General features: G+C 45.5%; 2 protein-coding genes across 2 annotated transcripts in view; both read left to right on the forward strand.

Annotated features, from left to right (window-relative positions):
* Window positions 1-24,246, forward strand: part of LOC138367313 (collagen alpha-1(I) chain-like) — a 24,888-nt gene extending 642 nt beyond the window's left edge. Inside the window, exons 2-5 of the mRNA XM_069328739.1 lie at window positions 1-2,077; window positions 11,338-11,453; window positions 22,990-23,119; window positions 23,899-24,246. The exon at window positions 1-2,077 is cut by the window's left edge and continues 304 nt beyond it. Of these exons, the coding sequence (XP_069184840.1) occupies window positions 1-2,077; window positions 11,338-11,453; window positions 22,990-23,119; window positions 23,899-24,246 (2,671 nt within the window). The remainder of the gene's footprint in view (window positions 2,078-11,337; window positions 11,454-22,989; window positions 23,120-23,898) is intronic.
* The window catches only part of LOC123760700 (protein bric-a-brac 2), a 302,081-nt gene continuing 299,344 nt past the window's right edge, over window positions 23,952-26,688 (forward strand). Inside the window, exon 1 of the mRNA XM_069328350.1 lies at window positions 23,952-25,075. Within this exon, the coding sequence (XP_069184451.1) occupies window positions 24,275-25,075 (801 nt within the window). The 5' untranslated portion in view covers window positions 23,952-24,274. The remainder of the gene's footprint in view (window positions 25,076-26,688) is intronic.

Consider the following 26,688-nt stretch of genomic DNA (forward strand, 5'->3'; position numbering starts at 1 on the left):
CCACTACCCTGGAGACACAGGGGGTGGCCACTACCCTGGAGACACAGGGGGTGGCCACTACCCTGGAGACACAGGGGGTGGCCACTACCCTGGAGACACAGGGGGTGGCCACTACCCTGGAGACACAGGGGGTGGCCACTACCCTGGAGACACAGGGGGTGGCCACTACCCTGGAGACACAGGGGGTGGCCACTACCCTGGAGACACAGGGGGTGGCCACTACCCTGGAGACACAGGGGGTGGCCACTACCCTGGAGACACAGGGGGTGGCCACTACCCTGGAGACACAGGGGGTGGCCACTACCCTGGAGACACAGGGGGTGGCCACTACCCTGGAGACACAGGGGGTGGCCACTACCCTGGAGACACAGGGGGTGGCCACTACCCTGCAGACACAGGGGGTGGCCACTACCCTGGAGACACAGGGGGTGGCCACTACCCTGGAGACACAGGGGGTGGCCACTACCCTGGAGACACAGGGGGTGGCCACTACCCTGCAGACACAGGGGGTGGCCACTACCCTGCAGACACAGGGGGTGGCCACTACCCTGGAGACACAGGGGGTGGCCACTACCCTGGAGACACAGGAGGTGGCCACTACCCTGGAGACACAGGGGGTGGCCACTACCCTGGAGACACAGGGGGTGGCCACTACCCTGGAGACACAGGGGGTGGCCACTACCCTGGAGACACAGGGGGTGGCCACTACCCTGGAGACACAGGGGGTGGCCACTACCCTGGAGACACAGGGGGTGGCCACTACCCTGGAGACACAGGGGGTGGCCACTACCCTGGAGACACAGGGGGTGGCCACTACCCTGGAGACACAGGGGGTGGCCACTACCATGGAGACACAGGGGGTGGCCACTACCCTGGAGACACAGGGGGTGGCCACTACCCTGGAGACACAGGGGGTGGCCACTACCCTGGAGACACAGGGGGTGGCCACTACCCTGGAGACACAGGGGGTGGCCACTACCCTGGAGACACAGGGGGTGGCCACTACCCTGGAGACACAGGGGGTGGCCACTACCCTGGAGACACAGGGGGTGGCCACTACCCTGGAGACACAGGGGGTGGCCACTACCCTGGAGACACAGGGGGTGGCCACTACCCTGGAGACACAGGGGGTGGCCACTACCCTGGAGACACAGGGGGTGGCCACTACCCTGGAGACACAGGGGGTGGCCACTACCCTGGAGACACAGGGGGTGGCCACTACCCTGGAGACACAGGGGGTGGCCACTACCCTGGAGACACAGGGGGTGGCCACTACCCTGGAGACACAGGGGGTGGCCACTACCCTGGAGACACAGGGGGTGGCCACTACCCTGGAGACACAGGGGGTGGCCACTACCCTGGAGACACAGGGGGTGGCCACTACCCTGGAGACACAGGGGGTGGCCACTACCCTGGAGACACAGGGGGTGGCCACTACCCTGGAGACACAGGGGGTGGCCACTACCCTGGAGACACAGGGGGTGGCCACTACCCTGGAGACACAGGGGGTGGCCACTACCCTGGAGACACAGGGGGTGGCCACTACCCTGGAGACACAGGGGGTGGCCACTACCCTGGAGACACAGGGGGTGGCCACTACCCTGGAGACACAGGGGGTGGCCACTACCCTGGAGACACAGGGGGTGGCCACTACCCTGGAGACACAGGGGGTGGCCACTACCCTGGAGACACAGGGGGTGGCCACTACCCTGGAGACACAGGGGGTGGCCACTACCCTGGAGACACAGGGGGTGGCCACTACCCTGGAGACACAGGGGGTGGCCACTACCCTGGAGACACAGGGGGTGGCCACTACCCTGGAGACACAGGGGGTGGCCACTACCCTGGAGACACAGGGGGTGGCCACTACCCTGGAGACACAGGGGGTGGCCACTACCCTGGAGACACAGGGGGTGGCCACTACCCTGGAGACACAGGGGGTGGCCACTACCCTGGAGACACAGGGGGTGGCCACTACCCTGGAGACACAGGGGGTGGCCCATGTACCATAACTACGAGGCGAGACTCAGGAGCTGGATCTCGCTCCGCACAAGCACAACTAGGAACGCACACATATGTACTGTACACTACCTTGATTTCTGAAGAAAAAAATAATTTCTTATACTTTAGCTTACAGACATAAGCAAACAGTTTTCAATATTATTATTGCAATGCAACAATATTTTTAATATAATTAAAATGTAATAATATATTAAATTTAAATATTACTATTATTAGTATTAAAATATTTTATAATACCCGGTAAGTCTCCACCCACCACAGCACTTTTGTCATAACGGTAACATTATAAATGTCTATATGTAATGTTATCGTTAACTTGTAAAACAGCCGCTTCCTCGCTAAACTATAGAGGAATTAGCGGCCTCTCCGCCAAATTATAGAGGAATTAGCGGCTTCCCCGCCAAACTATAGAGGAATTAGCGGCCTCTCCGCCAAACTATAGAGGAGTTAGCGGCTTCTCCGCCAAATTATAGAGGAATTAGCGGCTTCCCCGCCAAACTATAGAGGAATTAGCGGCTTCTCCGCCACATTCGATCGCGTAAGCGGTATTCCTTCAGCACTGCCTTTGCCTCCAGCACTCGCTTCATGCTAGTTATTGGGGACAAAATAAATCAAACTCGCTTCTTTTTTGGCGAATATCACTTCTCACTTGGCGAATATCACTTCTCACTTGGCGAATATCACTTCACACTTGGGGAATATCACTTCACACTTGGGGAATATCACTTCTCACTTGGCGAATATCACTTCACACTTGGCGAATATCACTTCACACTTGGGGAATATCACTTCTCACTTGGCGAATATCACTTCACACTTGGCGAATATCACTTCTCACTTGGCGAATATCACTTCTCACTTGGCGAATATCACTTCTCACTTGGCGAATATCACTTCTCACTTGGGGAATATCACTTCTCACTTGGGGAATATCACTTCTCACTTGGGGAATATCACTTCACACTTGGGGAACTGGGAATGGCATAAGAGCACACCGCCTCCTCATGAAGTATTCTCTTATGACCACAGTTGGAGGCTGGGGGGGAAGGCGCGGTTGTGGTGTGGATCAAGCTGACTGTGGTGGCCGCTGGTAAGGATGCAAATCACATTGTTCACGAGACGGCTCGCCAACGGATTTTAAAACCTATACCTAACAGAGTCTAACGCAATCCATTCCAACATAGCTCAAGCAAGCCTAACCAAATACATGCTCGCCTACGGTTTAGTCAATCAGAATGGAGTTTTGTCGAATTTTCTTGTGCACGGTTGTGTGCGGCCAGTGACGATTGGGCACTGTCAACACGGCGAGGGTATTGACAGGTGAGTTGCGGAACCTCAATACCCGGTGAACTAATCAATCTGAGCACCTCACCTCACCTTAATTACTAGTGCCTCAATCTGGGGGCTACGGGGATATACCTGGCCGGTCTCACCCCGGCGGCCGAGTATACTTGACTGCTCTGACCGCTGCCACTAGATTATACCCGTCGTGTGAATTTATTTGACAGCTAAAACTTGGACCTCGAAAATATAGGCCTTGACCGTACACACTTGCGCGTGCCACGAGACGGAGAGAATATTTGACCGTTCGCAACACATGGATCAAGAAATTACCTGACCGTTAAGTGAGATAGAAAATAGCCTCAGCGCCTGCGTCTTCTTTTGGGACGCATATGATGAAAATACCAAACATCAACTTAGCTGTTTACACATAAAAACTCAGGAAAATATATCACTCCTCGAAGATTAAACCCGATAATATACCTATCTAGAGGTTATCTTGAGATGATTTCGGGGCTTTTTTTTTAGTGTCCCCGCGGCCCGGTTCTCGACCAGGCCTCCACCCCCAGGAAGCAGCCCGTGACAGCTGACTAACACCCAGGTACCTATTTTACTGCTAGGTAACAGGGACATAGGGTGAAAGAAACTCTGCCCATTGTTTCTTGCCGGCGCCTGGGATCGAACCCAGGACCACAGGATCACAAGTCCAGCGTGCTGTCCGCTCGGCCGACCGGCTCCAGACCACTGACCTCTCATACCACACCGAGTATACTTGACAGCTCATACACCACATTAACGCCACACCTTCAATAGCATACTTGACCGCCCAACCCTCTTTGTTATTTGTTTAAGATATACTTACCTATTTCAGTCAGGAAGATACAACTGTATGAAATATGAAGGGAAACTCTTTAAGACGAGAACACACACTATTAATTCACACTATTAAAGGTAAGGTTTCGCCTGTTAAGGTCTTTATCAAGTCTTACAAAGATTCTTCCACACCCAAAAAATGTCAAAACTTCAAAACGTATATTGATCACTTGTTTATTAACTCTCGTGTCGACCTTAAAGGAACACCTTACCACCTGCACCACCAGGACCTGTAGGGAGGGTTATACCTCGGTGGTTATACCTTGGGCAGGGTTATACCTTGGTGGTTATACCTTGGTGGTTATACCTTGGGGAGGGTTATACCTCGGTGGTTATACCTTGGGGAGGGTTATACCTCGGTGGTTATACCTTGGGGAGGGTTATACCTCGGTGGTTATACCTTGGGGAGGGTTATACCTCGGTGGTTATACCTTGGGGAGGGTTATACCTCGGTGGTTATACCTTGGGGAGGGTTATACCTCGGTGGTTATACCTTGGGGAGGCTTATACCTCGGTGGTTATACCTTGGGGAGGGTTATACCTTGGTGGTTATACCTTGGGGATGGTTATACCTTGGGGATGGTTATACCTCGGTGGTTATACCTTGGGGATGGTTATACCTTGGGGAAGGTTATACCTCGGTGGTTATACCTTGGTGGTTATACCTTGGGAGGGTTATACCTTGGGGAGGGTTATACCTTGGTGGTTATACCTTGGGGAGGGTTATACCTTGGTGGTTATACCTTGGGGAGGGTTATACCTTGAGGAGGGTTATACCTTGGTGGTTATACCTTGGTGGTTATACCTTGGTGGTTATACCTTGGGGATGGTTATACCTTGATGGTTATACCTTGGGGAGGGTTATACCTTGATGGTTATACCTTGGGGAGGGTTATACCTTGGTGGTTATACCTTGGGGAGGGTTATACCTTGGTGGTTATACCTTGGTAATTATACCTTGGGGGATGGTTATACCTTGGTGGTTATACCTTGGGAAGGGTTATACCTTGGTGGTTATACCTTGGGGAGGGTTATATCTTGGTGGTTATACCTTGGGGAGGGTTATACCTTATGGTTATACCTTGGGGAGGGTTACACCTTGGTGGTTATACCTTGGGGATGGTTATACCTTGGTGGTTATACCTTGGGGATGGTTATACCTTGGTGGTTATACCTTGGGAAGGGTTATACCTTGGTGGTTATACCTTGGGGATGGTTATACCTTGGTGGTTATACCTTAATGGTTATACCTTGGGGATGGTTATACCTTGGGGATGGTTATACCTTGGGGATGGTTATACCTTGGTGGTTATATCTTGGGGATGGTTATACCTTGGTGGTTATACCTTGGGGATGGTTATACCTTCGTGGTTATACCTTGGGGATGGTTATACCTTGGGGATGGTTATACCTTGGGGATGGTTATACCTTGATGGTTATACCTTGGTGGTTATACCTTGGGGAGGGTTATACCTTGGTGGTTATACCTTGGTGGTTATACCTTGGGGAGGGTTATACCTTGGGGAGGGTTATACCTTGGGAGAGGGTTATACCTTGGTGGTTATACCTTGGGGATAGTTATACCTTCTGGAAGGTTATACTTTGGTGAAGGTTATACCTTGGGGAGGGTTATACCTTGGTGGTTATTCCTTGGGGTTGGTTATACCTTGGGGATGATTATACCTTGGTGGTTATACCTTGGGGAGGGTTATACCTTGATGGTTATACCTAGGAGAGGGTTATACCTTGGTGGTTATACCTTGGTAATTATACCTTGGGGATGGTTATACCTCGGTGGTTATACCTTGGGAGGGTTATACCTTGGGGAGGGTTATACCTTGGTGGTTATACCTTGGGGAGGGTTATACCTTGGTGGTTATACCTTGGGGAGGGTTATACCTTGGTGGTTATACCTTGAGGAGGGTTATACCTTGGTGGTTATACCTTGGGGAGGGTTATACCTTGGTGGTTATACCTTGGGGAGGGTTATACCTTGGTGGTTATACCTTGGGGAGGGATATACCTTGGTGGTTATACCTTGGGGATGGTTATACCTTGGGGATGATCATACCTTGGTGGTTATATCTTGGGGAGGGTTATACCATGATGGTTATACCTAGGAGAGGGTTATACCTTGGTGGTTATACCTTGGTAATTATACCTTGGGGATGGTTATACCTCGGTGGTTATACCTTGGGAGAGTTATACCTTGGGGAGGGTTATACCTTGGTGGTTATACCTTGGGGAGGGTTATACCTTGGTGGTTATACCTTGGGGAGGGTTATACCTTGGTGGTTATACCTTGAGGAGGGTTATACCTTGGTGGTTATACCTTGGGGAGGGTTATACCTTGGTGGTTATACCTTGGGGAGGGTTATACCTTGGTGGTTATACCTTGGGGAGGGATATACCTTGGTGGTTATACCTTGGGGAGGGTTATACCATGATGGTTATACCTTGGGGAGGGTTATACCTTGGTGGTTATACCTTGGGGAGGGTTATACCTTGGTGGTTATACCTTGGTAATTATACCTTGGGGGATGGTTATACCTTGGTGGTTATACCTTGGGAAGGGTTATACCTTGGTGGTTATACCTTGGTGGCTGTACCTTGGGGAGGGTTATACCTTGGTGGTTATACCTTGGGGAGGGTTATATCTTATGGTTATACCTTGGTGGTTATACCTTGGGGATGGTTATACCTTGGTGGTTATACCTTGGGGATGGTTATACCTTGGTGGTTATACCTTGGGGATGGTTATACCTTGGGAAGGGTTATACCTTGGTGGTTATACCTTGGGGATGGTTATACCTTGGTGGTTATACCTTGATGGTTATACCTTGGGGATGGTTATACCTTGGGGATGGTTATACCTTGGTGGTTATATCTTGGGGATGGTTATACCTTGGTGGTTATACCTTGGGGATGGTTATACCTTCGTGGTTATACCTTGGGGATGGTTATACCTTGGGGATGGTTATACCTTGGGGATGGTTATACCTTGGGGAGGGTTATACCTTGGGGATGGTTATACCTTGGGGAGGGTTATACCTTGGTTATACCTTGGTGGTTATACCTTGGGGAGGGTTATACCTTGGTGGTTATACCTTGGGGAGGGTTATACCTTGGGGGAGGGTTATACCTTGGTGGTTATACCTTGGGGATGGTTATACCTTGTGGAAGGTTATACTTTGGTGAAGGTTATACCTTGGGGAGGGTTATACCTTGGTGGTTATTCCTTGGGGATGGTTATACCTTGGGGATGATTATACCTTGGTGGTTATACCTTGGGGAGGGTTATACCTTGATGGTTATACCTTGGAGAGGGTTATACCTTGGTGGTTATACCTTGGTAATTATACCTTGGGGATGGTTATACCTTGGTGGTTATACCTTGTGGTTATACCTTGGGGAGGGTTATACCTTGGTGGTTATACCTTGGGGATGGTTATACCTTGGTGGTTATACCTTGGGGATGGTTATACCTTGGTGGTTATACCTTGGGGATAGTCATACCTTCGTGGTTATACCTTGGGGATGGTTATACCTTGGGGATAGTCATACCTTCGTGGTTATACCTTGGGGATGGTTATACCTTGGTGGTTATACCTTGGGGATAGTCATACCTTCGTGGTTATACCTTGGGGATGGTTATACCTTGGGGATGGTTATACCTTGGGGAGGGTTATACCTTGGGGATGGTTATACCTTGGGGAGGGTTATACCTTGGGGAGGGTTATACCTTGGGGATGGTTATACCTTAGTGGTTATACCTTGGGGAGGGTTATACCTTGGGGAGGGTTATACCTTGGTGGTTATACTTTGGGGAGGGTTATACCTTGTGGAAGGTTATACCTTGGTGAAGGTTATACCTTGGGGAGGGTTATACCTTGGTGGTTATACCATGGGGATGGTTATACCTTGGGGATGGTTATTCCTTGGTGGTTATACCTATCTTGAGGTTATCTTGAGATGATTTCGGGGCTTTAGTGTCCCCGCGGCCCGGTCCTCAACCAGGCCTCCACCCCCAGGTAGCAGCCCGTGAGAGCTGACTAACACCCAGGTACCTATTTTACTGCTAGGTAACAGGGGCATAGGGTGAGAGAAACTCTGCCCATTGTTTCTCGCCGGCGCCCGGGATCGAACCCGGGACCACAGGATCACAAGTCCAGCGTGCTGTCCGCTCGGCCGACCGGCTCCATAGATGGTTATACCTAGGAGATGGTTATACCTTGGTGGTTATACCTTGGTGGTTATACCTTGGTGGTTATACCTTGGTGAAGGTTATACCTTGGTGATGGTTATACCATGGTGAAGGTTATACCTTGGGAGATGGTTATACATTGAGAGATGGTTATATCTTACCGATGACATATCGATTATATGTTCCCGGTTACAATAGTTCCTATCGTAGCCTGGCCTGAGGCCAGCCTTTCATATTTTCCGAGGATACCTGCGCGGGCCCTGGACCTCTGTGGCTGTACCACTAAGTATGTCTTTTTTACTTAGGCAGTGGATGAGTACTTATGACTCGCGTGATGGCTTCAGTAAGGTTATGTCCGACATTTTTAACAAATTGTGCACCTCTGTGGAAAATATTATTTGGTTTGTAGCTCTGCATTGTGTTAGATAATGTTCTAGTGATCTGCTTAGCTTCCGTGGTGATTGTCTGATCTATGGGCTCTATGTAGCCCGCAGATCCACACTGTATGATGTAATATTATGTAACTATGATCCATAATTAACACATGGCATTCGGCACTACTCTCATGGGCGGAAGGATATCAGCGAGCTACGGTCTGCTAGCCGTCAGCTGACGGCTGTCTCAGGGAACAAATATCTACTTCATTGTTTTTTTGTATATAATTCTCTCTCTCTCTTTAGATAAATTGCAACATAATCTGTCACTACACAAAATATTTGATATGTCAGATAAGGTTCGTAACAGACACCATACAATAATAGCCCATAAATAAAAGATAACGGAGGAGCGTTTAATTTTTTCAACAGATTGCAGAGCAATAAATCAAATCAAATTTAGCCTAAGTACCGTACGAAACTGAGTACTGTAAGGTACGCTGCTCACACCACTACTAATCCTCAGAGATGACAGACAGGAATACAGCATACAGTTTCCTGTTATCCTTCACTAGTGACACTAAAATACAATTGAAAATTGCAATAGTAAATGCACAGAAAAACTGCAATCATATATCAACAAGTTCTTGCAATGTGTAACAGATAACAATATTATGACCGATAGTATATTCAAATTAATTCAGTACAGAAGAAACGTAAATTTAAAACGAGGATAGGCTACACGACTAAGTCAGCTCTCCCCGTAGAGAGAAGCGACCAGTTTAGAGATCCTGTAACAATAAACCTAGAAGACCTAACATTTAGATAGTAGAAGAGAGCAAAGGTAAACAACCAGGGCAATGACAGGGGAAGGTAACGAGAAGCTACAAAACAAGGGATGCAGCACCAATGATGATACTCTTCAAACCACTGGTGGTGTCTTGAACGGAGTTTTGTTCAGACATCACATCTTCTTTCAATGAAGGCAAAATAAATCTAGAAAATATACTGGTATCGTCTGTAAACACTCAAAAGAGTATTCCTTGATACACAGACGTGGCAGATTTTATAAAATTAGCATGCAAAATACTGGAGGGTCAGGTCCCTTCCCCCCAACCAGCACAATGATACTGGAACATTCTGGAGTGAGTGATATGGAAGGAAGTGTAAGATAAATCCAATAAACATTCAGGATGCCATTGCTATGAATAGGCTACACACTGCAAAAGTCAGAGGTCCACGACTTTCCAGTCTGCTGCCAGCAGGTGTAAGAAATATTGTGGGAATGGCAGCTGAGGCTTTCCAGTGGGAGCTGGATAAATCTCTGGTAGAGTTACCCGGTCAGCCTTACTATGTGGCTGTGTTTCAAGGAATACTCTTTTGACTGTTTACAGACGGTACCAGTATATTTTCTAGATCTATCTCGCCTACCTTAAAAGAAGATGTGATGTCTGAACAAAACTCCGTTCAAGACACCACCAGTGGTTTGAAGAGTATCATCATTGGTGCTGCATCCCTTGTTTTGTAGCTTCTCGTTATCTTCCAATGCCATTGCCCTGGTTGTTTACCTTTGCTCTCTTCTACTATCTAAATGTTAGGTCTTCTAGGTTTATTGTTACAGGATCTCTAAACTGGTCGCTTCTCTCTACGGGGAGAGCTGACTTAGTCGTGTAGCCTATCCTCGTTTTAAATTTACGTTTCTTCTGTACTGAATTAATTTGAATATACTATCGGTCATAATATTGTTATCTGTTACACATTGCAAGAACTTGTTGATATATGATTGCAGTTTTTCTGTGTTTTTCACTATTGCAATTTTCAATTGTATTTTGGTGTCACTAGTGAAGGATAACAGGACTCTGTATGTTGTATTCCTGTCTGTCATCTCTGAGGACTAGTAGTGGTGTGAGCAGCGTACCTTACGGTACTCAGTTTCGTACGGTACTTAGGCTAAATTTGATTTGATTTATTGCTCTGCAATCTGTTGAAATAATTAGACGTTCCTCCGTTATCTTTCATTTATGGGCTATTATTCCATGGTGTCTGTTACGAATCTTGGGCCAGATTCACGAAAGCACTTATGCAAGTACTTACGAACGTGAACATCTTTCCTCAATCTTTGACGGCTTTGATAACATTTATTAAACAATTTACAAGCATGAAAACTTCCCATTCAATTATTGTTATTGTTATAAACAGCCTCCTGGTGCTTCGGAGCTCATTAACTGTTTAATAATTGGAAACAAAGCCTCCAAAGATTGAGAAAATATGTACAGGTTCGTAAGTGTTTTCGTGAATCTGGCCCCTTATCTGCCATATCAAATATTTTGTGTAGTGACAGGTTATGTTGCAATTTGGCTAAAGAGAGAGAGAGAGAGTGAATATCATATGCAAAAAACAATGAAGTAGATATTTGTTCCCTGAGACAGTCGCCAGCTGGCGGCTAGCAAACCGTAGCTCGCTGATATCCTTCCGCCCATGAAAATAGTGCCGAATGTCATGTGTTAATTATGGTTTACCAGTAGGATGTGTATAAATATTTTGTATGAGAAAATGTACTCTTTTTATACAACCTACCAATAGAGTAATGTTAAATGTGAATATTTAGAGATTAATCAGAATGATGAGGTATGTGGTATTAGGGAGCGTGGGTATGAGGGCGCTCTCAGTGGACTTGACGTTAACATGGCAGAAGGGAAGTAAGTGCTAGGCAGTCTCGTGGGGTTGAGGCGTACACTCCTTCACGTATCCAGATAAGCTACAAGTCTGTATTCATTTTAATTGCAGGAGTTCAGAGAGTTGTATTTGAGAAACTATGAGTGGGGATATAGACAATTTCTTGAATTGTTGCCGCCGAAGGCGGCTAGTTTATTGTGCACCCCATACTCAGCCTGTGAGCGGTAGCGCAAAAAGCATTACAGAGGGGCACAAAAGGTCTTTATCAGACCTCAACTTAGATCCAAGATTCTTAATATTCCTACTTGTCTGACAAATAATCTTGCCTGTGTGGGTTACTTTTTAAACTTAAAATTATCAGAGTAAAATTGTTTACGTTTAATATATTGCCTACGTTTGATTGTAAAATTACGACTTAGTGATTATTAATCATTATTATCTATATGTCAAGGTACCTGAAGAATAAGTGGGAATTTACTAAATATTAAATTGTTATGTTTTATATTTATTTGTAGATATATATTTTTGTTTTTGTTTCTCTACTTAAATATTTCAATGGTCCATTAGGGATTGCCCTAGGCTTTACCTGCAGGCTAAGATTAATTATAAATGCCTAGAGGACCTGCAAGTGAAACTAGCCTAGGACATCAGTATAAGCCTAGGGGACACGGCCAAACACATAACAGGGTATTAACGGCCAGGCCGTGACAGTAGCAAAATGCCTTTGCAAAATCTGTGTATATAAAATATGAATTTTGATTTGCTGCTAATGCCTCTGTGATTGTGCCGTAATGGTCAAGCAGTTGCCAACAGGACATGACACTAAAACAATGATGATTGTATAGCTCTTTTTTTTCGTGGCACTGTTAAGTTGTCTTCTTTGGCACTTCCAAAATCCTTAAAGATACGATATATTAGTAAGATTGGTCTGTAATTTGTTGCAAGTGCTTTGATACCTCCCTTGTATTATGGGGCGAAGTCCTCAGTTTTCAGGGTCTGCGGGATGTCACATATCTCTAAGTTTGTTCACCTTGTTCTGAGTTCCCGTGCCAATGACATTTTGCACCTCTATAACAAATGAATTCCAAGAATCTGGCCCCGGATCTGAGGATTGACATACTGTATATTTTATTTTCAAATCTTGTGCAGTTTGATGTAATATCCGACCTAGGAATTTATGTGTAGACAGAGTTCGTAAATTCTTTTTATAATGACCTATTTTTATTATGTTCATTTCGTTCATAAGAGTGATTCGTGTTATTTAAGTATTTCGATCATATCTTTATCGTCATCGGTGTTACGTAGTAGCACTTATTATGAGTAAGGGGCGGATACTTAAAAAGGTTTATAATTAGCTCTTTGCATGTATAAAGAAGTATTAATGATTTTTTCCCTATTTCATAGATGGTTTTCTGTGTTTTTGCCATTCTGATATACAAGTTTGAATTGTTTCTCTATGTATGTATGTATATATGTATGTATGTATGTATGTATGTATGTATGTATGTATGTATGTATGTATGTATGTATGTATGTATGTTTAGTATGAATGTGTGTACAGCGAACTTCACAATAGCGAGATTGTGATACTTGAAATTAAAGAACAGGAGGAATCGGTTCCTACATATTCGCTCTGCCAATTTTAATTATTGAAATCTGTATAAACAGGGTCGGAAGTGAGAGTGAAGGCTGTTACCAGGAACTGAGGACAACCTGGCAAGCTGGGTGCTCCCCACGCTGAAAGTTAACTGTATAAAACATTAAGGTATGTTTCTAGGATTAAAATATATTTGTATTGATATGAATTCAGTTATGTTTCACGGTCCACAAATGTTATGCTTATTAACGAGAGCTTTTGGTTTAGTGAACCAATTACGCACGTCCAGTGACGTCATATTGAGGTAATATCGTCTATTATATAATCTATCACATCACAATAGCTTGCCGACCACGCGGGGTTCTCAACGACGGTTTGGCTTTATAACTTTTCAATTGTGAGTTACGGCAAGGGATGGTATTCTGCAGCTGAACAACCTAACCGGTTCCAGTACCTGGCCTCAGGTATGATTATTTATATATATATATCATACACTCACACACGTATGTACGCTATAAAAATGGGAAATATAGAACATAAATTCTTTAAGCTGGAGAAGAACATAAATTCTTGACTCACCATCCTAATTAAATGCTATAAGGTTTTCTGTGGCTGTATTCCTGCTCATTCCAGCCACAACTATAATGATTTGTGTAAATCACTTTAGGAAAAGCTTATAAAAGCTTTTGGAACTTATAAATATTAAATGGGGAACGGTTCTAAGTAATAAAAATCCCACGCAAGGAATAGGGGCTAGATTCACGAAGAAGTTACACAAACACTTACGAACCTGAACATCTTTTCTCAATCTTTGGCGGCTTTGTTTACAATTATTAAACAGTTAATGAGCTCGGAAGCACCAGGAGGCTGTTTATAACAATAACAACAGTTGATTGGGAAGTTTTCATGCTTGTAAACTGTTTAATAAATGTAACCAAAGCCGTCAAAGATTGAGGAAAGATGTACACGTTCGTAAATACTTTCTTAACTGCTTCGTGAATCTGGCCTCAGAACAATTGACTGGCGAAGCATATAACGTCTTCTGTGAAACATGTCCCTTTGCAGAACACCAGCTTAGAAAGAGAACGCAAACAGCACTACACAAGAAGAAAAACAATTGTGGAAATGCTCAAGCAGACATGACTATCCATAATAAAAAACTTTATACAGTACAGGGAAATTCAAGAAATGGAACAGAGACTGAAACAATCATATCAAATGGAATTAGAACGGAAAGCCATACAAGAGATAGAGACAAACACAAAATATATTTGCACATACTCAAAATCGAAATAAAAACTGTCAGTATTGGACCTACGCTTACAAGTGAAGTCATACACAGGATGACACACAAATTTCTGAAATGTTAAAAAATGTTAAAAATATTAAAAAAAGCAGAACAAGGACATTTTTAGCACCTTAATAAGCGGCATTAAAGTGCAAGATCCGGACAGCTTCTTTATAGGTGGTACCCAAACACCTGAATATAATAAAACCGATATCAACATTAACTCTGCAAATTTTCAAAGAGAAATCATGCACTCAGCTCCGGGTCCAGACTCCTGGAACTCGATATGCAGAAATGCAAAGTGTCAGTACCACTAACACTCAGTGTAGTGTGGAGAAAAAGCTTGGAGACGTGAGAGATACTAGAAGCACTTACATCAGCAGATATTCCTCCTCTACACAAGGGAGGGAGCAAAGTATTGGATAAGAATTATAGACCAGTTCCACTAACGTTCCACATGATAAAAGTTTTTGAGAGTGATCAGGAGTCATATCTCCAGTTTTATGGAGATCAATTACCTCCACAACCCAGGCCAGCATGGATTTAGAGCGAGAAGATCATGCCTTTCCCCTGCTACTCGACCACAATAACAAAATACCAGATGCATTAGAAGAAAACAGAATGCAGATTTTGTATACATGAACTTTGCACAGGCATTTGATAAATGTGACCATGGAGTGATAGCCCTACTGAGGTCAGTAGGAATAACAAGCAAAGTAGGGCAATGTATATTCAGTTTACTGTCAAACTGAACGCAAAGAGTACCAGTTAATCAAATAAAATAGAGTCCAAACACATTGAAAAACTCGGTACATTAGGACACAGTCCTTGCACCACTACCTTTCCTTATTTTCAAATTAGAAATAGGCAAAAATACAAGTCACAACTTTGTGTCATCTTCTGAAGATGACACAAAAATCAGCATGAAAATTACTCCTGTAGAAGATATTGAAAAATTACAACCAGATAGTAATAATCTTCGACTGGGCAGCAGAAAATAACATGATGTTTAACAGTGATAAATTCAAGGTATTTGCGTATGGAAAAAATTAAAACCTTAAACAAAATACAGGGTACAAGATAATAAAATCTGCCAGTAGTAGGAAAGCATCTTTCTTTTACAGAAAGCATCTGTAGAGGATCTGGGAATAATGATGTTAGACGACCTAACATTTAGGGAGTAATATAACCAAGCAAATATAGCGTAAGCTAAAAAAATAATAGGATGTATTACGAGAACCTTCAAATCCAGGGATCCTATCACAATGATTGTACTATTCAAATTACTTGTTCTGTCCCGTCTTGAGCACTGCTCGATACCCACTTCTCCTTCAGAGCAGGAGAGATTGCTGAAATAGAGAACACAGAAAACATATACCAGTATACGGGACGCATAGACACGATAAAGCACCTAAACTATCGAGACCGTCTCAAAGCTCTAAAAATGTAATCCCTAGAAAGGAGACGAGAAAAGTACCAAATTATATATACGTGGAAAATACCGGAGGGCCAGATCCCTAATTTACACAGTAAATTAACATCACACTGGAGTGAACAGTTTGGAAGGAAATACAGAATATAGCCAGTGAAGAAAGAGCAGAGGTCCCATTAGGCACAATCAGTAAACACTATGAACATCAGAGGTCCACGTTTGTTCAATATCCTCCCCAGCATGTAAAAGAAATATTACCGGAAAAACTGAAAGTCATCAAGAAAAAGATGGACAATTTTCTGCAAGAAGGTCCGGACCAAGCGGGCTGTAGTGGATATGTGCTCACCTAGTTGTGCTTGTGGGGGGTTTGAGCTTCGGGTCTTTGGTCCCGCCTCTCAACTGTCAATCAACCGGTGTAAAAATTCCTGAGCTTATCTGGCTCTATCATATCTACCTTTGAAACTGTGTACGGACTCTGCCTCCACCACATCATTGCCTAATGCATTTCATTTGTTAACTACTCGACACTAAAAAAAGTTCTTTCTAACATCTCTATGCCTCATCTGGGTACTCAGTTTCCACCTGTGTTCCCGTGTGTCCCCTTGTGCATGTGCCCCCCCCCCGTGTTATATAAATTGTCTTTATCTACCCTATCAGTTCCTCTGAGAATCTTGTATGTGGCGATCATGTCTTCCCCTAACTTCTGTCTTCCAGCGACGCTATTTTAAATTCCCGTAGCCGCTCCTCGTAACTCTAACCCTTCAGCTCGGGCACTAGTCCGGGTACTAGGGTATTAGTGTGGGCCAGCGGGCCGCCCCAAGCAACAACCTGATGGTCCAAGCTCTCGCAGGTCAAGCCTGGTCCCGGGACGGGCTTGGGGAACCCCAATCCAGCTACAGAATATGAAAATAATAAACTCGTGTTATACAATTATCATGACTTACGTAAGTAATGTACCGAATTTTTTTTGGTAAACTAACGCAATTATAAATGAATAATAACTTATGAATAATGCGTATTGACTGATTTAGAAGCACACGACGTGGTCCACATAATACAAAAATCTAAAAAAAAAATCAATAAATAGCCCAAGGTTGCTCTGGACTTTTAATAGATGCTCTTGCTGGCTTGTGAGAGGTAAACATTACCCATTAAAACCGTTTGGTTGAAAGAAACCACGTTTGTTTGTTTACCTTTCTCGGTGTTAAGTCAATCATGCTCCGGGGTGGGAGTACGTCGTGCTCTGGGGTGGAAGTACGTCGTGCTCTGGGGTGGGAGTACGTCGTGCACTGGGGTGGGAGTACGTCGTGCTCTGGGGTGGGAGTACGTCGTGCTCTGGGGTGGGAGTACGTCGTGCTCTGGGGTGGGAGTACGTCGTGCTCTGGGGTGGGAGTACGTCGTGCTCTGGGGTGGGAGTACGTCGTGCTCTGGGGTGGGAGTACGTCGTGCTCTGGGGTGGGAGTACGTCGTGTTCTCGGGTGGGAGTACGTCTTGCTCTGGGGTGGGAGTACGTCATGCTCTGGGGTGGGAGTACGTCATGCTCTGGGGTGGGAGTACGTCATTCCCCAGGTTAAGGGGTGCGTCATGCCCCGAGGTTAAGGGGTGCGTCATGCCCCAGGGTTAAGGGGTGCGTCATGCCCCAGGGTTAAGGGGTGCGTCATGCCCCAGGGTTAAGGGGTGCGTCATGCCCCGAGGTTAAGGGGTGCGTCATGCCCCGAGGTTAAGGGGTGCGTCATGCCCCGAGGTTAAGGGGTGCGTCATGCCCCGAGGTTAAGGGGTGCGTCATGCCCCGAGGTTAAGGGATGCGTCATGCCCCAGCGTTAAGGGGTGCGTCATGCCCCAGGGTTAAGGGGTGCGTCATGCCCCGAGGTTAAGGGGTGCGTCATGCCCCGAGGTTAAGGGGTGCGTCATGCCCCGAGGTTAAGGGGTGCGTCATGCCCCGAGGTTAAGGGGTGCGTCATGCCCCGAGGTTAAGGGGTGCGTCATGCCCCGAGGTTAAGGGGTGCGTCATGCCCCGAGGTTAAGGGGTGCGTCATGCCCCGAGGTTAAGGGGTGCGTCATGCCCCAGGGTTAAGGGGTGCGTCATGCCCCGAGGTTAATGGGTGCGTCATGCCCCGAGGTTAAGGGGTGCGTCATGCCCCGAGGTTAAGGGGTGCGTCATGCCCCGAGGGTAAGGGGTGCGTCATGCCCCAGCGTTAAGGGGTGCGTCATGCCCCGAGGTTAAGGGATGCGTCATGCCCCGAGGTTAAGGGGTGCGTCATGCCCCAGGGTTAAGGGGTGCGTCATGCCCCGAGGTTAAGGGGTGCTTCATGCCCCGAGGTTAAGGGGTGCGTCATGCCCCGAGGTTAAGGGGTGCGTCATGCCCCGAGGTTAAGGGGTGCGTCATGCCCCGAGGTTAAGGGGTGCGTCATGCCCCAGGGTTAAGGGGTGCGTCATGCCCCGAGGTTAAGGGGTGCGTCATGCCCAGAGGTTAAGGGGTGCGTCATGCCCCGAGGTTAAGGGGTGCGTCATGCCCCGAGGTTAAGGGGTGCGTCATGCCGCGAGGTTAAGGGGTGCGTCATGCCCCGAGGTTAAGGGGTGCGTCATGCCCCGAGGTTAAGGGGTGCGTCATGCCCCAGGGTTAAGGGGTGCGTCATGCCCCGAGGTTAAGGGGTGCGTCATGCCCCGAGGTTAAGGGGTGCGTCATGCCCCAGGGTTAAGGGGTGCGTCATGCCCCAGGGTTAAGGGGTGCGTCATGCCCCAGGGTTAAGGGGGTATTTCATACTCAAAAGATACAGAAGTGAATTTGAAAACCCTTGGTGTAGGCCTAACGCGTCTCCCGACACGATGCGTGGGATGGCAACTCTACATCATACACTGGCAAGTGGTGTATGAGGTATACTGCGGTGTGTATGTGTGAGGTATACTGCGGTGTGTATACTGTGGTGTGTATATGTGAGGTATACTGCGGTGTGTATGTGTGAGGTATACTGTGGTGTGTATGTGTGAGGTTTACTGCGGTGTGTATGTGTGAGGTATACTGCGGTGTGTATGTGTGAGGTATACTAGGGTGTGTATGTGTGAGGTATACTGCGGTGTATGTGTGAGGTTTACTGCGGTGTGTATGTGTGAGGTATACTGTGGTGTGTATGTGTGAGGTTTACTGCGGTGTGTATGTGTGAGGTATACTGCGGTGTGTATGTGTGAGGTATACTAGGGTGTGTGTGTGAGGTATACTGGGGTATGTGTGAGGTATACTGCGGTGTGTATGTGAGGTATACTGCAGTGTGTATGTGAGGTATACTGCGGTGTGTGTGTGAGGTTTACTGCGGTGTGTATGTGTGAGGTATACTGCGGTGTGTATGTGTGAGGAATACTGCGGTGTGTATGTGAGGTATACTGCGGTGTGTGTGTTTGAGGTATACTGCGGTGTGTATATGTGAGGTATACTGCGGTGTGTATGTGTGAGGTATACTGTGGTGTGTACGTGTGAGGTATACTGCGGTGTGTATGTGAGGTATACTAGGGTGTGTGTGTGTGAGGTATACTGCGGTGTGTATGTGTGAGGTATACTGCGGTGTGTATGTGTGAGGTATACTGCGGTGTGTATGTGTGAGGTATACTGCGGTGTGTATGTGTGAGGTATACTGCGGTGTGTATGTGTGAGGTATACTGCGGTGTGTATGGGTGAGGTATACTGCGGTATGTGAGGTATACTGCGGTGTGTATGTGTGAGGTATACTTTTTTGAGGTATACTGTTAGGGAGCCGGTCGGACAGCACGCTGGGCTTGTGATCCTGTGGTCCTGGGTTCGATCCCAGGCGCCGGCGAGAAACAATAGGCAGAGTTTCTTTCACCCTATGCCCCTGTTACCTAGCAGTAAAATAGGTACCTGGGTGTTAGTCAGCTGTCACGGGCTGCTTCCTGGGGGTGGAGGCCTGGTCGAGGACCGGGCCGCGGGGACACAAAAAATCTCCGAAATCTTCTTAAGATAACCTCAAGATAACTGCGGTGTGTGTTTGAGGTATACTGTGATTACCTTACTGAGTGACTACCTATATATATATATATATATATATATAATGTCGTACCTAGTAGCCAGAACGCACTTCTCAGCCTACTATGCAAGGCCCGATTTGCCTAATAAGCAAAGTTTTCCTGATTTAATATATTTTCTCAATTTTTTTTTTTATGAAATGATAAAGCTACCCATTTCGTTATGTATGAGGTAAAAAATTTTATTGGAGTTAAAATTAACGTAGATATATGACCGAACCTAACCAACCCTACCTAACCTAACCTAACCTATCTTTATAGGTTAGGTTAGGTTAGGTAGCCTAAAAAGTTAGGTTAGGTTGGGTAGGTTAGGTAGTCGAAAAAAATTAATTCATGAAAACTTGACTTATTAGGCAAATCGGGCCTTGCATAGTAGGCTGAGAAGAGCGTTCTGGCTACTAGGTACGACATATATATATATTGTACCTAGTAGCCAGAACGTCGTACTCGGCCTGCTATGCAAGGCCCGATTTGCCTAATAAACCAAGTTTTCCTGAATTAATATATTTTCTCTATTTTTTTTATTATGAATTGATAAAGCTACCCATTTCATTATATATGAGGTCAATTTTTTTTTTATTGGAGTTAAGATTAACGTTGATATATGACCGAACCTAACCAACCCTACCTAACCTAACCTATCTTTATAAGTTAGGTTAGGTAGTCGAAAAACAATTAATTCATGAAAACTTGGCTTATTAGGCAAATCGGGCCTTGCATAGTAGGTTGAGAAGTGCGTTCTGGCTACTGACATATATATATGTATATATATATGTATATATATATATGTATATATATATATGTATATATATATATGTATATATATATATGTATATATATATGTATATATATATATGTATATATATATATGTATATATATATATGTATATATATATATGTGTATATATATATATATATATATATATATATATATATATATATATATATATATATATATATATATATATATATATATATATATATAATATGTGTGTGTGTTAAATAGAATTTGCATTTGTCATCCACCACCAGTTTCTACGCTGTATTCCTAGCTACCAATTATATACTAAACATGCCAATTAATTAAGCATATTTGAAGGTCTATTACAAATTACTATTTCAATTCGGACAATGTGTGTGTGTGTTGCATATTGAGCGTCACATTAGATGTAACAGCTCCCTCACTGCTTAATGGGTTTATTACTAGTTAAATTGGTCATACATTGACCAGATTATTAAATAATATATACTAATTGCCGCAGCATATCAGCGGCTACCAATGAGTTATATTATGCTTACCTACATGATCAGAATACGTCGACAAGGGTGTTGAATCCTGAGCGTGGCAGTCACTACACTGGTGTGTGTGTGTGGGGGGGGTGTTAGATGCAATTATTTTGTCTAAACTTATGTGTTGTTAATCGCAATATTTTTTCTCTGCATTAGGTTATCCTACAGGGTAACTTCGAACACGCGTATGGATGAAATGAATGTGTATTGTGTGACATCATCACTGGATAGCATGACTTAAGGTATACTAGGGTGTGTATGTGTGAGGTATACTGCGGTGTGTATGTGTGAGGTATACTGCGGTGTGTATATGGTTGAGATGGTTGGGAAGACGGGACACCACGAGCGCTGCTCTGCCAGTTATTAGTGGTAGAGCACCTTGTGTGTGTGTGTGGTGTGTGTGTGTGTGTGTGTGTGTGTGTGTGTGTGTGTGTGTGTGTGTGTGTGTGTGTGTGTGTGTGTGTGTGTGTGTGTGTGTGTATCTATTTTTAAGAGACCCACTTTATCTGGCGTTAGTAAACGCCTGGTCCAAATAGGATGACTATCAAGATTAAAAATCACTGCTAAAGTTGTGATCATAAAATAATTTGGCGATCATTGATGTTTTACGTATTAATGGACTTGACGGAAACTAACGGTTTTCATTATTATTTCTTTCCTTATGATTTTTGCGTTGTTTATCAATAATTATTTCACAACATGTTGGGCAGTATTCCTTGGGGAACTTGACATTGAGAAGCCTTGAGCACGCACACACATACACACACACATCAGAGTGGATTCTTGTATTTCAGGTTTGCCAACTTCTGTTCATTCAGAGAAATGTTCTTCACCGTTATATGTACACATCCAACTTTACCCATTGGCACTTCATCTATTTTTCTCGATATATATATATATATATATATATATATATATATATATATATATATATATATATATATATATATATATATATGTGTAATCTTTAAGTAGGCTTAGTTAACTCACCACCAAGAAACTCAACCCCGCTCTAAAAGTCTTCTAAGAAACACAATCATTTCAATAGGTCTTAAAAGTCTATTATACCACACATGTTCCGTAGGCTCTTGGATGCCCTTGGACATCTTCACACGGTTCCAGTATAGCAGGGGGTTGACCTCTCTTGCTGGCACTCCCACCCCCCTACCTCTATGGAGGTTGGAGACTGTCCCCAGAATTGGGTGATGTTACGGGCTCACTATAGCCCGTGCTACATGGACATCTTGTTCTGAGTAGCTAAATCTAAAACAACAACAACAACAATAATCGGGTGATGGCCACCTAGGGAGCATCTTGAAAGGGGGCGCTCACTAAGGTGCCATTTTTCTTGTGTCAATGACAACTTGTGGGACACTGACACGGCTTAATTGACTGTAGTCTCATCATAGTTGCACTCACCTTATGCGTTACGTGGCCATTTTCAGCCATTTGTGTAAACTATATATATATATATATATATATATATATATATATATATATATATATTGTTTTTATCTAATGACGATTATTAATTTATATTTTATATTTCTTGAAATGGTGCAGTGATTATCACTGGTATTATTCTCTACACCGTCTGAGATAGGTTGTAGTACATTATCTAGGACATCACACGATCAATGACAAAAATACTAGTCTCAGCAGCGGGTGACGCAGACGTATCAGGAGTAGACGTGAAGACGTAGCAGGAGCAGACGTAGCAGGAGTACCAGTGCGCACCTCCACACACGCCAGCAGGAGGCCGTGAACAGCGGTAGACTGTCGGTCGCTGCTTGTAACTGTCGCAGGAACCGCCCCTATCTCGCTACCCAACCCGGCACGCCTAGCCGTCACTCCGCGCCCTCCCTCCCTACCTATCCGAATAATAACGCACTGCACAAAAGAATTCATTACTTGGAGATTACCGCAAGTTATATTTCCTAAGCCAGGCGAGAAGTTGCGGCAAGTGACGGACGACAAGGCTTGGGAAAACAGCCGGCGTGTAAAGTTTTGTTCAACCGACTCGAGAGGCGACATCATTACAGCTATGGTATACGCGTCTTGTTTCCCTAAGTTCGCTCATTAGTGTAAGAATCATCGTTTGACCAAGCCTCACTGCCGTAACACTCACATACGTCAGAACAAAACCTTATTACTCAACAAATAATCAATGTTTAGAGTCGATCCCGCGAGCGGCAGCAGCAGCAGCAACTAAGGCAGGGTATAACTTGGCGCAACGTGTGACCCCCTCAACACACTCGCTCCTCAACACTCAACACAACACACACAGATACAAACACACACGCACACATATATCCGTCGCGGCGACAGTAGTAACTAACAGGAAATCATATCAAGAGTCATAAAAATTCATATCTATGCCCGTATCTCTTAATTCCCACGTGATATAACAATAACTGCCATACCAAGTGTATTAGAGTGTATTTCGCTGGAGAGGACCGCCTTGCTGCCGGCGCTCGCCAACTGCAGTTTATTAGGCTATGAGGCGGAGTCAACCAGGGGGGAGGAGTCTGCGAGTAGCCAGATTTATTTTGGTGATATTATTTTATTTACTCGTGTTTTGTGGCTTCTTTCGGGTGTTTAGTGGTGGAGTGTTATATGGTCGTTTGAAATACGGGATGGTGTTTTAGATTTCGTTCTTAGTCGTTAAAGCGTTATCTCCAACTTGTTTAATTTTTGTTTATTTAAATGATCAGTTTAGCAAGAAAGTTAGGATTTGTTTTTATTATGCTTGTTGTTGATAGTATGTGTTATGGTAAGATGTTTATCCAATGCGTAATTTGAAACTGATTGCATTATAACATGTAGGAAAATAAGCGAGAAGTGAATATTGGGAAATTATTAATGTTTTTATCTTTCCGTCTGGCAGCGCGGCACGAGTGGAACTGTTGTTCTTCTGCAGTCCGTGAGCGCGGTCAGTGTGCGGGACGGAGCGAGAGCGAGTACATGTTGCGTCCCGGACGGTGTGCTTGTGTGAGTGTTGGCACCCGTGCATGTGCGTCCTTGCAATCAGGCACACTGCCAGTGACACTTGTGATAACCATTGCTAAAATAGACTGTCGTAAGTGCAAGGAGCTACATTTGACCCTCGGAGCAAGAGTGCCCGGGCCTGGCAACCACACCTGGTTCGGCCAGCCCGTGGGCGACCTCACCTGACCTGACCTTGTCTGTCAACCCTTCCACCATGGCCAGCCAACAGTTTTGTTTGCGATGGAACAACTATCAAAGCAATTTGATGCAAGTTTTTGATCAGTTACTACAGACAGAGAGTTTCGTGGACGTGACACTGTCATGTGAGGGGAACAGTGTGAAGGCACACCGCATGGTGCTGTCAGCGTGTTCACCCTACTTCCAGTGCCTCTTGAGTGACGCTCCCTGCTCCCACCCCGTCATCATCCTGCAGGGGGTCAAGTGGCCTGAACTCAAGGCAGTGGTGGAGTTTATGTACAAGGGGGAGATCAACATCTGCCAGGAGCAGCTGGGGTCTCTACTACGAGTGGCAGAGTCCCTCAAAATCAGAGGTCTGGCTGAGGTTGACGGGGATGGGGCCGAACCTGCAGTGCTCACCTCTCCCTCCGTCTCTCCCATCGCCCGAGCCCACACCAACTTCCTCGACGACAACTCGCCCTCCTCGGTCCTCGCCGCCGTCGCCCGTAAACGACGTCGGTTGTCTGGCGACGACCTGAGCCGCCCGTGCACTCCCATGACCCCCACTAGTGGCACGGAGATGATGGAGGCCACTCTTGACCTGACGGGGCCACTGATTCGTGGTGGGCTGAACACCTCCCTGCCAGGGTCACCCTTGACCTCCCTGGCCGCCCGCCTGCCCGGTGCCATGCCGCCCCCAGCGCCCATGGCACCACATCTGACTCATCTGCCGCCCCTGTCACCACTCCTCAACATGCACTCCCTGCCACGTCCACACGCCCCCGACGACTTCGAGATTCGACCCGGCATCGCTGAGATGATCCGCGAGGAGGAGAGGGTAAGTAACGTGACCTCGACCCCAGAGTGGATGGGCCGCAGTGCTGGCACCCAGCGTGGCTGGCACCACGTGGCCCTCCCGCCCACAGCCATCTCTATGCTAATTGTGCTAATCCAGATACCTCCCGTTTAGGGTAGGTTTAGGGGGGTTTAAAAGTTGACAATGGTGATGTTTAAGATGTACTTGACAAGATAAGGATGGGTGGGGAGAGGTGGTCAACTGTGACCACCACCCGACGGAGATGGGAGGGGGTGGAGGATGAGGAGGAGGAAAGTGCCACATAGCAACTATGTTTCTTTCCAACTCGCACGTCTTCCTGAATTCTTGATCCAGAGTATGGTGAGGGTGGGCGAACCGGCAGTGTGTCCAGCGCGGCAGGCAGGGACGCTCCACACTCTCTCATCTCGCCAGTCACATGTCGTGCTGATAATCAAAAGTTTTGTCCAGGCCACGAACCCTGGTACGACTGGTCCGAGGGTGGTAGTCGTTGTCTTTAAAACACCAAAGCCAAAATATTCAAACCCTTGAAGTCAGTGCTACCAGTTTCCAGGCATTTATTCTGGAATTCTAGGGACGAAATTAATTGAAATAACCGACAAAAAAATATTCTCTATTCAGAATCGGTGGTTAAAAAGTTTTAATCTGAGAAATTTGAGTGGTGGTGGTGGTGGGAGGGAAGAGGTTGACTGGTGGGTGGTGGTAGTGATGTTGCCTGGGAGGCCGGCCGCCGCTCTAGGCTGGACTCCCACACGGCGACTTCAACGAGTGTCATATCGGTGAAAAAAAATTCCGGTGGGGAAAATGGATACCCACTTCATATTCAGTCCTTTGGAGAGGAGGAATGACAGCACACGGGTGGTTCAGAGCCCCCCCACAACGTGAGGGAGGCACATCAGGCCGACTCTCTTATCACCATTCTTTATAGCATATAATTTGCCAACAGTGTTTCCCTAGACCATTACGACACTCTTGCGAACCAACTTTAACGTTTAGCTCCTGAGGAGGGTAGAAGTTTGGGGTGGGGGGGAGTTCAAGACTTAATGAAAAATAAAAATACATAAAGCTGTTAAGATCACTGTATAAGACAATGATATTGGTATGAAATTCTCCATCCTTTGGCTGTATGTTTCTTAGACAACCATTGCTTACACCTCCCATGTCTAGTGTGTGTGTGTTCAAATAGTTTCCACCTGTGTCCCCCTTGTTCACGTACCACCTTGTTAAACAGTTTATCTGTATCTACCCCGTAAATTCATCTGAGAATTTTGTAGGTAGTGATTATGTCTCCCCATAACTTCTGTCTTCCAGTGTCGTGAGGTTCGGTTCGTGTTGTGTGTGTGTGAGGGAGTACCGGTCCTCGAGTCGTAGCCACCTGTTACATTTCACACACTCTAGGATGATGAAAAGCCCGTCTTGTCGGACGAGAGTAATTTAAATATATACATTACAATAGTATGAACTCCGTAGGGTGAATATACACATGCGTGTGCTATATACATTATGTATTTATATACACCTTCTGTATCCTCGGTTCCCTTCCAGGGTTTTAAGAGCTCGAATATATTTATAACTTAACTGTCTGTCCTCTATAGTCCTAAATTGGAAACCACTTC

Source organism: Procambarus clarkii, chromosome 21 (assembly GCF_040958095.1).
Source record: "Procambarus clarkii isolate CNS0578487 chromosome 21, FALCON_Pclarkii_2.0, whole genome shotgun sequence".
Taxonomy (NCBI): domain Eukaryota; kingdom Metazoa; phylum Arthropoda; class Malacostraca; order Decapoda; family Cambaridae; genus Procambarus; species Procambarus clarkii.